Source organism: Phyllostomus discolor, chromosome X, assembly GCF_004126475.2.
Source record: "Phyllostomus discolor isolate MPI-MPIP mPhyDis1 chromosome X, mPhyDis1.pri.v3, whole genome shotgun sequence".
Taxonomy (NCBI): Eukaryota; Metazoa; Chordata; class Mammalia; order Chiroptera; family Phyllostomidae; genus Phyllostomus; species Phyllostomus discolor.
Window position 1 is genome coordinate 54,812,489 of NC_050198.1, and position 13,626 is coordinate 54,826,114.

Consider the following 13,626-nt stretch of genomic DNA (forward strand, 5'->3'; position numbering starts at 1 on the left):
CCACAGATCCTTCTACCTCTTGCCTTGCCTGGAACCTGGATGCTTCAGGAAAGAAAAGTCATGACACAGTCATTGCAGGAACAACTTATTCAAAGACTTATGGGAAAGAACAATTCAGAGAGAAAATAATCCTCAGCTTCTTATGGAAGTTGATTAGGGATTCTCTGAATTTAGATTTAAGAATATTAACCTCTCTGTCTAACTATCTCAGGACTATTTCCAAGCTCAGAGATAAAGAGGCTCGGCTTCTCTCAGTTGTTTCTGGTCAGAATGACAACCCAGTGTCAGGGAGCAACAGAAAACTATTACAAAACTAATCCCTCTAATTCTTTGAACAGTGACTGTATAACATTTGATCCTCAAGGTAAACTTGTAAAGACAGGGAAAGAGTTACCACTCCATCTCAAAATGGACAGAACAGACAAATGGACAGGCCAGAACAAAGTGGACTGACTTGCCTGAGGCCATTGAGTAGCCAAGTAAGAAATAGAACCTAGGTCTTCTGGCTTACAGCCTGATGTTCTAGCATCTATACCAGACTGTTTAGTTGCTGCATAAATGAATAATCTCCCAAACTGAAACATCAGCTCTCCCAGGGAAGGCCTTCTGAATACTTCTCTGGTCTTTCCTTGTACCCCAATGCCAAATACAGGGCTCAGCAAAATAAAAACAAGATTGAGCTACGTTGCTCTTAAAAATCAGCTCCTGGTTATCATTTCCTCTTTTCCAGGTGGGTAGAAGCAGTAGCAAACCTTACAGTAAATATATGGTGCATTTTTGGCACCAAGTGAGTGGCAAGCTCAGACAACTCTAGACATTTCTCCTAAGTGTTCACCTTGTTAGCAATTACTATTTTTCCAAGCTACTCAATTATGAAGTCACTGATTTAATCTTGTTCCTTCTTTCCTGTGATGGATGTACACAGCTCAAGCACAATAACTTGATCATTTTCATTTGAGGTTACTTAGGAGTGGGAGAACCCTTAGTTCAACTGGCTAGTTGGTGAGGGTTTAGAGCCCTTTCATCCTTCCCTTCAGGACTTCTGAAGGCCTGCACACAGGACCTGCTAAGCTGAGAGTCAGGATCAAAACTTCCATTGTCCTCTAAATCTGAGGTTGAAAGGAGCCCTAGAAACCTCCAAACCTGTGAACTTCCCAAGATCAATAACCATGCCTCAATATTGTAATCCTTATGGCTCCTGGCACAAAGTTGGCACTCAATAAATACTACATAAATGAACCACTCCAAATTCACTTGAAGAATGGATATGACTTGCCCAATGTTATATAATGCATATTTGCGTATAAATAAATTCATTCTAAACTCTGGTTTAACATGTAGTCCTTTTTCCAAATAGTGTTAACATTTAATTTTTTTATTAAAGGATAATTAGCATACAATAGTATATTAGTTTTGGATGTACAAAATAGTGATTTAATATGTGTACACCTTATGATATGATCACCACACTAAGTGTAGTAACCATCTATCTGTCACCATGCCAAGTTATTATAATATTACTGACTATATTTCCTGTGCTGTATACTACATATCCGTGGCTTATTCATTTTATGACTGGAATTTTGTTCCTGTTATTCCCCATCCACCTTTTTCACCCCCCCCTCATTTCTGGCAACCAAGAGTTTGTTCTCTGTACCTATGCATCTGTTCTTGTTTTGGCCCATTGATAGATAAATGGATAAAGAAGATGTGATGTATATATACACAATGGAATATTACCCAGCAATAAAAAAGAATGAAATCTTGTCATTTGTAACAGCATGGATGGATCTAGAGGGTATTATGGTAGGTGAAATAAGTCAGTTAGAGAGAGAGAAATACCATATAATTTCACTTATATGTGGAATCTAGAAATACAACCCAAATGGTGTTAACATTTTTAAAAAATGGACCCTCCTGCTGAAAGAATGATTTAATGGTGGAAATTGTGGCTGGCTTAAGAGAGATAATAAATTGGCAATTGTCTCACCCAGGTAGGACAGGCTGTTATTGGAGGTCCCCTATGAAGGAGTTGATAATGATCATTTAGTGAGACTCTGCATTGTCTGAAATGTTCTCATTTTATGCTTCAGAGATAGGGATCCCTGGAGGTGGAGTCATATACTGCTGTTTATCATTTTTGGCAGCCCTTTTAGTTTGGCAATTTTTCAACATGTTATAAGAGTGATTTCTCAGTGTTGCTATATGGGTTGGGGTGTGTGTCTCTAATTCCCCAATAATCAAAGAGCAGGTGGGATATTTATCCCTGGGTCTTAATTGGCATTATAACCCATGCCCTGGCTCATTCAATGTCCTAAATTGCCCCAAGAAAAGGCATAAAAATTATCCATACCTAACACACTGACTGTGAGAATGCCTTGATTGTTGCCATCAAAATCTGGGGGGTTGTTAACATTGCAGGTGTAGGTTCCACTGTCTGCTGGTTGTATATGAAAAATAGTGATGGATGCATTATCTGGCTCATTGGACACCACAATTCGATCCTTAAATCGCCCACTGGATGCAGCTTGTCCACCTTCAGAATAGTAAATCTAGAACAGAATAATGAGAGAAATGAGAACTGGAGAGTGTTCAGGGCTAGGACAAACTACCTTGGAGCTCCATCTATCCAAGGTTACTTTCTTTGATAAGCAGCAGCATTTTCCCCTGGCAAGAAACAGGTCCCTGTGGCAAAGGATTTTCAACTCATTAGGGCATTTTAGCTTTCTCACAGCTGTATACAACCATTACCTCACTTGTGCTCAATGCAGCTTTGTGATGTCATCAGGACAGAGAGGTATTCCTGTCTCACAGACAGTAGACAGCTAGAGCTGATGGGATACAACTCTTAAGCTTAGGTTAGAAGATCAAGATGCTCATCTGAGGAGTCTACTAGGAGGAAACTCATTATATAAGATATAAATGCCTGATGGGAAATCTAAAACCATTATTTCCCCCTATTTTATAAGCTTATTTTCTTTTTAAAATTTTGTTGTATTTTCCCCATTATCATTTAATCTCCTTATACCCTGCTCCCCAGAAATCACCACACTGTTGTCCATGTCCATGAGTCCTTTTTCATTTTTGCTCAATCCCTCCATTTACTTTACTCAGTGGGACTATCTGGAAATTCTGTTTTCCCTGAAAGTTAGAATATTCATGCTCCATTTGTACACACATACTGCTTTGGACAATTACACTTGGGTTCACCCTGTTAGAATAACATTTCAGAGCAGACAGGGCCCTGAGAAATCATGTGGTCCCATCTCCTCATAATGGTGGTATCAGAATGGAACAAAATAATCCAGGAAAGGGCCTAGCAAGTGTTTAGTTGATGGAGCTACTATCTTTCTCCCTATGTGGCAGGAAGTAGAACTGGAATTATTATTTCAAAAAAGGGCATTCAAATCCAGAGAGATTAAATGACCCATCCAAAGCCAAAGGAATTTTCATTATTATAATTTAGTAGACTTAAGAAATATCTGGATTCTAGTCCCATCTCTATTTAAGAACATGGAAAATTAGCCCTGGTTGGTGTGGCTCAGTGGATTGAGTGTCAGCCTGGGAACCAAAGAGTTGCCGGTTTGATTCATAGTCAGAGCACAGGCCTGGGTTGTGGGTTAGGTCCCTAGTGAGGGCCATGTGAGAGGCAACCACACATTCCTGTTTCTCTCCCTCTCTTTCTCCCTCCCTTCCCCTCCTCTAAAAATAAATCAATAAAATCTTAAAAACAAGAACTTGGATAATTAGATCATAATGGCAACTTTGGGAGCAGCATAGTGAGGTAGAAAGAGGCCTGGTCTCTGAGTTGGAAGATCCAGCTTTTAGTCACAGCTCTGCCTCTGACTAACTGTAACAACATTAGGGGAGATGGCCTCTGGTCATGTCTCCATGGCAACCTGTTTTGTGATAAGAAACAAAATTATTTAATTTTTAACCTTTAGTTTCCTCATCTGAATGAGGAACCAGAGCAATGTTCTCCCAAATATGTGTTCCCTGAGTATAAGCACATAAGTTGATTTTAGGTAGTACATAAATGAAAACATTAAAATGAGATATAAGTAGCACATCAAATCTGTGGCTTAATGAATATTATTACTTGGGTAAAACAAAGATATTTTTAAGATTTTAAGAAACCAAGTTAGTATAGAAAACAACATTAAATAATACTACTTAATATGGCAAAAATCATAAAGATGAGGCATGAATGATGAGCTTTGGAATCATTGGTCACTGAGGTTCCTTCATAATATACACAGTCTATGTACATACTTTGTTAGTTTCATACAAATGTGTATAATTGAAATGATTGTTATTTATTATTCAATAAACTGGTACTGCCGTAGTCCAGTGGAACTTATTAATATTTTTATAAAATCTACTTGAAGAGCCTTATGGCTCACTCTTCTCATTTTATAGAGGAAAGTGAAGCACAGAGGAGTTAACTGATGGGACAGTTCTAGAACTCAATTCTTTTAACTCCTTGTCTAGTGCTCCTTACATTAATAGGCTAACGAGAGAAGGAAGGTAATCAGCAAAACCAAAGATATTGTCTAGATAAATTTAAAAGCATTGTCCTTCAAGAAGAAAACCAATATAGTTTTTAAGTAAGGCAGAAAGGTAGATTTTGAGGGAAAAATAAAAGGAAAAAAGCATATTTAAAGAAATAACTTGTCTCCTCTCTAACATCAACTAGCTTCCTTTCCTGCTCTAAATTAGTAATTTATAATTTACTTCATCTATTCACACCTACTGAAATTACAAACTTTTGTCCCAGAGGGGTGTTGTTTGACTGACAAACTAGAAAGCCAGTGTTAAGGTATTCAAGTGGGCCAGGAGGAAGTTCAGTTCATCAAAGATCTATTCCCTTCATTTGAGTTGACATACAAGATATCCAGCTTTCCAGTTCACTAGCCAGCTGTGGGCTTATTTATTTTCTAATCAACAATTTGAGTTTCTGTGGACTCTTACCTGGAACATAACCTGCTGTCCATCAGGGAAGCTCTTTACAATTTCAACATCTGGCCAATTCCCCTGCTCCTAGGAAGACTGGGGGTGGGGCAGCCTGTTTTATACTGAGGTTTGAGGACATCACAATGACATATGACATCAGTTTTGCCTATGATCCACAGTAAATCCCAGAGGATCTAGGTGAAAAAACCTTTTTTCTGCAGAAATCAGGGGGCCAACAAAGTGTGGTTTAGGCCAAGACTAGGACATGAAAAGAAGCTATTGTAAGAGTCTCACAGGCATGAATCAAGGTGAAATGATCAAAAAAGTCATGAGGCCCTGAACTTGTAACTTCCCTATGAAAAGGATCTTCACCAATTCTTCTACTCTGGCTCCTCACACTGTAGCTTATATTTTGTCCTCTCACAAATAGTAACGGGTGTCAGAGTTAGGATGGGGTAAGGAGAGAGAATGATGGAGATCTAAAGGGGAAAGGATTGGCCTCAGGGTACTCTGTGAGGAGGAAAGTCCTCAGGGCTACCTATGTGGCCAGACACATAGACAGAGGGAGCTTTCTGTTAGGGGAAGTCCATGCTGTCACAGTGTTCTCATAAAGAAAAAAAAAAATACAATGTTTTCCTGAAACTGCTTATCTAATCACACAGCAAGACTGCAACTTGATTCTATTTTCCACAAAAGAATAACTCTTTTAAAAATCAAAGTTAAACAGTGATCAAGGCCTGACCATGATCCTGTGAGGCTTTTATACTTCTCAAAGAAAGTGTATCGTGAATTTAGAAATCAAAACAAATGAAGTCCAGGAAAACCCATGGATATTCAAGAAGCTACATCCTTTGTGGGAGAGTCTGCTTTAATAAAATCCATCCAAGTGTTTCCTTAAGTGTGCTTGTTAATTTTATGCTCACTTGCCCTTTGTGGTTTTGTTTATGACAGACTTCCCTACTTCCGCCCCATGGTTCTCTCTGTATGCCCATTGGTGATGTTAAAGGCTGAATGTGGGATCATGATAGCACATTCATTATAAGATTCCTGAGAGATCACGTTAGTAATGGTTTCTAAGGTTGAGGAGCCTTAAGAAGTCAGATAGATACAAGAAATATGGGAAATGGCTAGGAGGGTCTGGTGGATAGTGGTAAGATCAGAGAGAATAGTGAGAGCTGTGGTAAACTGGAGATCCAACACAAACAAGACTTTCAAAGTGTGGAAACAAACAAAATATTGGGTTGACCAACCAACATGCATCCACTGGCCAAATCATGTCCAGAGTCCTCTAGTTTTCAACCTCTGATTCATCTTCTATTACAGAGGAGGGACACTAAGACCTCTTGAGTAAGTGATTTGCCTAAGGTCACACAATTTATAATCAGACCTGAAATCCAGACCTCGTGATTCCCACTGAATATATTAAAATGGCACTCATAGCCCTGACTTAGGTGAGGAATATGATTCCCAGGAAACCTTCTGCTATTGGGGCCATTCCATCTTCTACTCCAGCCTGACACTTCTGTCAATTGCTGCTATTCATTGACATGATGCTTCTTCCCACACTGAGTAAGTTGATCACACAATGCCTTTAATGTCTGCCAGCTGCAATAACCGCCTTTCCCCTCCTACTGTGCCAAGTTCTTACTCACATAAGGTCATGCAGCTAGGACCCAGATTTTTCCAAAAATATTTTTCCTCAGCTTTTTGACACTGCTTTCTAACTAGAGAGTTGAGTATAAAAAAGAGGGTAGAAAATACTGCCTGCTTTCTGAGTCTGAGTTGCAGTTAATAAATGTGTTTAATTTCCAGAGTTGATTTTGTGGGTTCTTTCTGGAAATGTGCAGGGTACAGAAGTCCACAGGCAATCACCCATTCTTTCCCTCTGGCTTCTTGCTTTCCTGTACTGTTCATAAAGTGGTGAGCCATAGAAGGGAACATGGTGAGTGTAGGGTAGCAATGGTTGCAAGCCCAGAATTTTCTCTGGAGTGCACTAGAGGGCTGAGATTGAATATATAAGAAATGTAACACCAAAAGTAAGACTGCTTGCCCAGAAACCACTCCTTTCTCCCAACCTGTCATTTGCCTGAAATACGTACCATTTAAATAGATTTTAGGGGATAAAGGCATGGAAGGCCTATGCTTAAATTATTTTCTTTGGAAAATAATAAACTACCACCAGTCCCTAACACCTTAACATTAAATTAAGCTATCAAAATTAGCAAGAATAGACACATGAGGAAATGGGACAGAGAATAGATAAACTTTAATGGGAGGGGGTGGTAAGAAGGGAAAAATTGTTTCTCGATGAATGTTACACTGGCACTTTGGGCAGGCAATTCTTTTTTAAGTGGGTCAGCACTATATATTGCAAGACATTTAGCATCTCTAATCACCACCCACTCAATGCCGGGACTGGCTCCCATTTGTAACAATTAAACCAAGCCCCTGTCATTTTCAAGTGCTCCTGAGGAGGTGGAACACCTCCACTCTGTCAACATTTGAAAAGCATTTGATATAATGGTATCTGTAATGGACAGGACAGGTTGGAAGAATCTGAGCAGCCAGAAAATATGAAGACACTAGGTTCTGTATAGAAGTTGTTCACACCGTATGTATTTTGGGAAGATGAGGATGGCAAAGAGTTTCTTCCACTATGGATATTCTAGAAGAATAGCAATTATCTGAGAGACCCATGCTAAGTATGATCAATGCCTATTCTGCTCATAGGCAGCTGAGGTCTCTGAAGTTTTACTAGTGACTGGCTAGGTAGAGGACACTGTTGTGATCAGAGGGAAACCAGACCACCAAAAACTTTCATGCTAGCCTGCCCGTCCCAGGACCTAGAGTCTTCAGCTAAGTGTTTCTACTGAGGAAGTCATCATATGAAGCTGTCTATTTCTTCTGAGAGGAGGGCTTCTCTAAGAGGAGGACCATGCTAAAGAATATCCTGGCCTTCTTGTTCAGAAGGCTGGTGGGATAATTCCATAAACCCTATTCACCAAAGAACCCCTTGGAGAAGAAAGCAAGAGATAACATCCTCCTCTGGGTATTGAGAAACACTAAAACTTGAAGTAAACTGCTCTTTTATAAAAGAATGGTTTGGCGGGAGGAGGAGAATATGATCCTATGGCAAGAGTTGGCCACTGCCCTGCTCAATAGGGCAGCGATAGGGCCCTGAGCTTTTTGAAGGAGGCTGAAAAGAATTCCAGACATGGGCATGAGAAGGCAAACTCCCAGCTGTCCCAGTTTTGCCAGGGATTTGTGACAATCTTTATTGTTACCAAACTCAGGCCCTCCCTTCCCACTCCTAAAAGCTGGTGTCATTGCCTTAGAGACTCTAAACAATGAAGGGTTCCAGTAGTACATCAATAGGTGTTCTTACCTGAGAGGTCCAGCTACATCTTCCCCGAGCATCTCTTGCATGCGCCATTTTTAGACACTGACTGACTGCCTTTTCCTCCACAGCCTCATTATTGAGGCACCAGTTGTGCTGTGTTTGAGCAGAAATGGGTGGATCTGAGAGCTGAATGACAAATGGTATACTGCCACATCAATGCAGGAGTTGAATCACCCAGTGGTTAGTGTGGCAACATCTTCCTCCCATGAATCATAGAATTTTCTAATAGCACAGCAGTCTTTCATTTTTTTAACATCCCCCAAAAGTCCCATTAGCCATTCCTAGATTAACATATAACATGCTCTACAGGATTCTGAATGCATGGAAGTGCTCAAAGACGAAACAAATTTGAAATAGAAGCCAAATTTCATTTTGAAAAATACCATGCCTATAGCCCTGGCTGGTGTGGCTCAGTGGATTGAGTGCTAGTCTGTGAACCAAAGGGTCACCAGTTCAATTCCCAGTCAGGGCACATGCCTGGTTTTGAGCCAGGTCCCTGGTAGGGGGCTCATGAGAGGCAACCACACATTAATGTTTCTTTCCCTCTTTCTCCCTCTCTTCCCCTCTCTAAAAGTAAATAAAATTAAAAAAAATAAAAATACCATTTCCATTAGTAAATGAGTGGATCAAAAAACTGTGGTACATTTATACCATGGAATACTATGCAGCAGAAAGAAAGAAGGAACTCCTACCCCCCATGAGAGCATGGATAGAACTGGAGAGTATTGTGCTAAGTGAAATAAGCCTGGCAGTGAAAGACAAATACCATACAATCTCACTTATAAGTGGAACCTAATTCATAAGACAAACAAGCAAGCAAAATAGAACCAGAGATGTGGAAATAAAGAACAAAGTGATAGTGACTAGAGGGGAGGCAGGAGGGAGGTAAGAGAGGAAAGAAAGGGAAGGGTCAAGTCAAGGAACATGTACAAAGACCCATGGACAAGGACAATGTGGGGGAGGATTCATTGTGGGAGCTGGGGGTGGGTAGGGCAAGGGAAAGTAATGTGGGGAAAATGGGGACAACTGTAATGGAACAACAATAAAAAAAATTTTAAATACCATTTCAGTGGAAGATACCTGCAGCCTCTTTGTTGAGTAGGTTCTCTGTTTAGGGATAAGAAGCAGGCCAGGAAGGAACCTGACCCCTCCCTTTAGCCATAGGGACCTGAAAGGCAGTAGAACTGGAAGCCATTTTTGGGACAGAATTCCCCCAAGAGCTCTGTCCCAGCTGACCAGCTGTACAAAGTGTATCTTGTTGGGCTGGGTTCCCTAGTGCCCATGACCCAGGGCTATGTATAGGATAGGGATTTTGCAAAATCACCATTTCATGAGTAGTGTTGCTGGTAATAATTCACATTCATTGAATGGTTACTAGGTGGAAAGCTTCCTAATGCTTCACAAGTATCATCTCATTAAAATTTCACAGTAAACCTATGAAGTAGGTAAGTAGCCCCATTTTAAAGATAGAAAAACTGAAACTCTGAAAGGTCAAGTGACTTGTCTAAGGTCAACAAGCCAGCGAGTAAGCATAAGGACAAGGAGTAGAACTAATGGGAGGTTTCCATTGGGGTTCCAAAACTACTCATCTGGAAAAGCAAAGAGAGGCATGTGCCTGCACTGTACAGAGGAAAATACAGAGTGACTCAAGTTCTCTAGATTTAGAGACCTAAGGATGGTTATAATGGGGATTTTACTGGGGCAAGGAGAAAAAGAAAGCCTGACATTTTGGAGGTGTTTTTCACTGTATGCAAGCCAGGAGCTGGCCCTACCTCACCCTGTGTTGCATGTATGACAACAGCACAGGTCTCATGCTCTTCAAGAAATGCCTGGAATGTTTTATAATCAAGGAGCATGTTCTCACTAATCAAGCATTTCAATGCAGAAGATCTCTTTTGATTTGGACATTCCAAAAGAGTAGATACCCTAAATTATTTGCACTGCCTGTACCAGACATTTTGAAGAATGAGGCAAATGGCAAGTAAATAAGCTACTTAAATACTTATTTGTTCATAGATTTTCTCTTTTTTTCATAGATTTTCTTTCTAAAGTTCTTCTAAGAGATGTCCTGAGTGCAAGACACATTCAGTTCAATAACCTACACCTTCTTCTCCATTTCAAGGTCTAAAATAAAGTCACTGTTGGTCACAAGATCATTCGGCCCTGCATTTCTGAGCTCCTCACCAGCCACATAGTTCAACCAAGAGGTGACCTTGTAAATTTCAGTATCAGAGGAGGCATAAAGAAGAATTTGTGTTTTTAAATTCAGACTTGCCAGGCCTGATCTCCAGGCATTTGGGAACATCTTGATTTGGGGACTAAGCCTAATAATTTTGTTCCAAAATATATTGGTAAGTCCTCTCTAAATTCAGCCTTTACTGGAAAAAATGAGAAGGACTTTAAACCTACAGATAAAGAATGTACTGAAGAGACTAGTAAGGAATGTACATTTTAAAAAGGAAGAAACATCAGGTGATTATTGTCATCTACAATCTAAGAAAGCAGCATACTCTCTCAGTTAACTGCAATATGTGAACTGTTGAGTCAGAACATTTTGGGCGATGGAAACTGGTAGACTCACTGTTGTTGCTGCTGCTGCTGATGTTGATAATAGTGTTTACAAGGATGAAAACTTACAGTGATTTGTATTATTTTTCCAGTATTTTCACATACATTATGTCAGTTGATTCTTCATGAGACATGTAAAAGAGAATTACTGTTTTACCATATTTTTAGAGAGGCATAAAGTGATTTGTATACTTGTCTAAGGTAACTAGTGCTGAGCAAAATTGTTGAACTTTGACTAGAGGGTGTAATTGATAAAATCTCCTCTTGAATGTTATTTCCTGCTAAAGAAGTGTTCAAGGCCTCTGGTGAAGAGATGACTAGCATGCCCAAAAGACTGGTGATGGCTGACACAACACTAGCCAAAGTGTGGCTCCTCCAATCTAACATACTTCTTCTTCGCCTCTGCCCTTGTGCCTCCTCCAGTCTACTCAATTGGCTCTCTGTCTATCTTTCTACCAAGCAAAATCTTCCCTTTCCTTCAAGGCCCAACTCTGCTACATGAAACTCTTCCAAATCACATTGATTTGTCTCTTCTTTGAATTCCTTGTTTTGGATTATGTATCATTTTGAAAATCTAATGAAAGCTGTAGATCTTTTCCCTCAAGGAATATGTGTTGTCATATGTGCTTGCACACTCAAGCACCCACAGCGGGAAACACACACACACTTTGAGTATATGATTTTAATCCATGGGCTAATTTAAAGATGCAATTACCCTAAGGTCAGATGGAGAAAACCTGGGACTAGGCGGCTTGCAGGTAGAATCATTCTTTTCATTTGACTTTCATACACCCTCTTCTGGCAACCCCTTCCCCCAGACCCTATCCTGCCCCTCTCTATCCTATAGCTTCCTGCTGCCTTTGTTTACCCAGAGTTCATCACTACCTTGGCCCTTCTTCAGCTATCCTGGACTCTCATTGCACCAGGACTCAGTGTGATTCAATGAGCTAGCTCACTTAAGGCAGATCCCATATGTTAAGTTTTACAGGGATCTACACATCAATTAGGACATGAATTTGAATTAGGGTCTTCTGGAAATAATAGTGAGAACGATTTTTTTATGGAAGGGAGGAAGTCGTTTCAGAGCAGTTTATTTCACCTATGAGAAAAACCATTCCTGTCTAATCTGGAATACCTGATATACTTGATGTTGACTTACACAGAATTAAGAGAACAGGCTATAAATGATTATGAAGAGAGGTCAAAGGCCAAGTCACTTACATGATGGTATTCCCTAAGCAGCTATCTTCAAATTCTTTGTATCTGAGGTTCTGCCACTTATTGTCACTGTCTTACCATTCCTTCATACACTAACTTCAACAGTTTATGTCAGAACCACTAAAGGGGAATAATTTAGGAATAAAGTTCTTACAGTAACTGGACGTAACTCCTTTTCATTGGAGAAGGACCACTGGATGGAAAGATTGTCCCGGGAGGCCACAGTGCTGGTGTAGGTGCAGATGAGAGTGACATTAGATCCAACAGTCACATTCATGACACTGTTTGGGATGGTCACTTGCACCCCACTAGCTTGACCTGAAAAGATAATCATCAAAATAATGACATACACTCACATTCTGACAACATTTTTCATTACAAAGCATTTTCAATGACATCTTATTTTAGGAATCCAAGGTGAAGAGGATAAAGTAGAATGAACCATATAGGAAAGCTGAGCAAGCAATTGGCATGGGGTAAGGGAATTTTTAACTAATTACTATGTGAATATACTCAAATCTTATGTGATAGTGAGATGATAGCACTGAACTGGGAATTTCTTCTGTGCAAGAATGGCCTCGATCACTTCTTGTTCTTTTGGCTAAGATCAAGTGAAGAATAGCCTTGGATGGAGGTTCTTAAAATGTTGTCTGGGGCCTCACAAAGGTCTTCGAGTATGGGGAACAATCAATCCAGTTTTCCCAGAACTAGGGGTTCCCTTAGACATGGGATTTTCCATTTTAAAACTGGGTCTGAGTGCTTAAACCAGAAAAGCCCCAGGAAAACCAGGATGAGTTTGTTGCCCTGTCTATAAGACCATTTTGTTAGCTAAAAGATAAAAACTATATTAATAATGCTAAGATGTTATTTTTCCTTTTCACTCTCAACCTCTCATTAGTCTACAGCGAAGTATTCTAGAAGCTACACAATAATGATGTCACTGCTCTGGTAACTAATGGAATGTGTGCTTGTGTATTTTTGTGTTTAACAATTTTTTTACCTGCTAATACAGTAAATACTGACACAAATAACCCACACAGCAAAAATTCCTTGGGCTGCCCAGTAATTTTCAATTAAAATTGTCTAGAATTAAATGCATGTATATACAAAGACAAGCAAAAGTGGGCATATATGAATAAGATTGATAGATTTTATCAATGTTAGAGTCCTAGTTGTGATAGTATACTATAGTTTTATAATACATTACCATGGGGGGTACAGTTGTGTAAAGCATACGTGGGATGACTGTCTTAACAATTTTTTAAAAAGATTTTATTTATTTGTTTTTAGAGAGAGGGGAAGGGGGGGAAGAAGAGAGAAACATCAGTGTGTGGTTGCCTCTTGTGTGCCCCCTACTGTAGACCTGGCCCATAACCCAGGCATGTTCCTTGACTGGGAATTGAACTGGTGACCCTTTGGTTCACAGGCCAGCACTCAATCCACTGAGCCACAACAGTCAGGACTGTCTTAAAAAATTTAATGACTGC

General features: G+C 39.9%; 1 protein-coding gene across 1 annotated transcript in view; it reads right to left on the bottom strand.

The window, feature by feature from the left end:
- Nucleotides 1–987: 987 nt before the first annotated feature.
- Nucleotides 988–13,626, bottom strand: part of VSIG1 (V-set and immunoglobulin domain containing 1) — a 30,369-nt gene continuing 17,730 nt past the window's right edge. The window contains exons 2-5 of the mRNA XM_028523402.2: nt 12,294–12,457; nt 8,339–8,446; nt 2,354–2,552; nt 988–1,109 (exon numbers count right to left, since the gene is read on the bottom strand). Coding sequence (XP_028379203.1) covers nt 988–1,109; nt 2,354–2,552; nt 8,339–8,446; nt 12,294–12,457 — 593 coding nt within the window. The remainder of the gene's footprint in view (nt 1,110–2,353; nt 2,553–8,338; nt 8,447–12,293; nt 12,458–13,626) is intronic.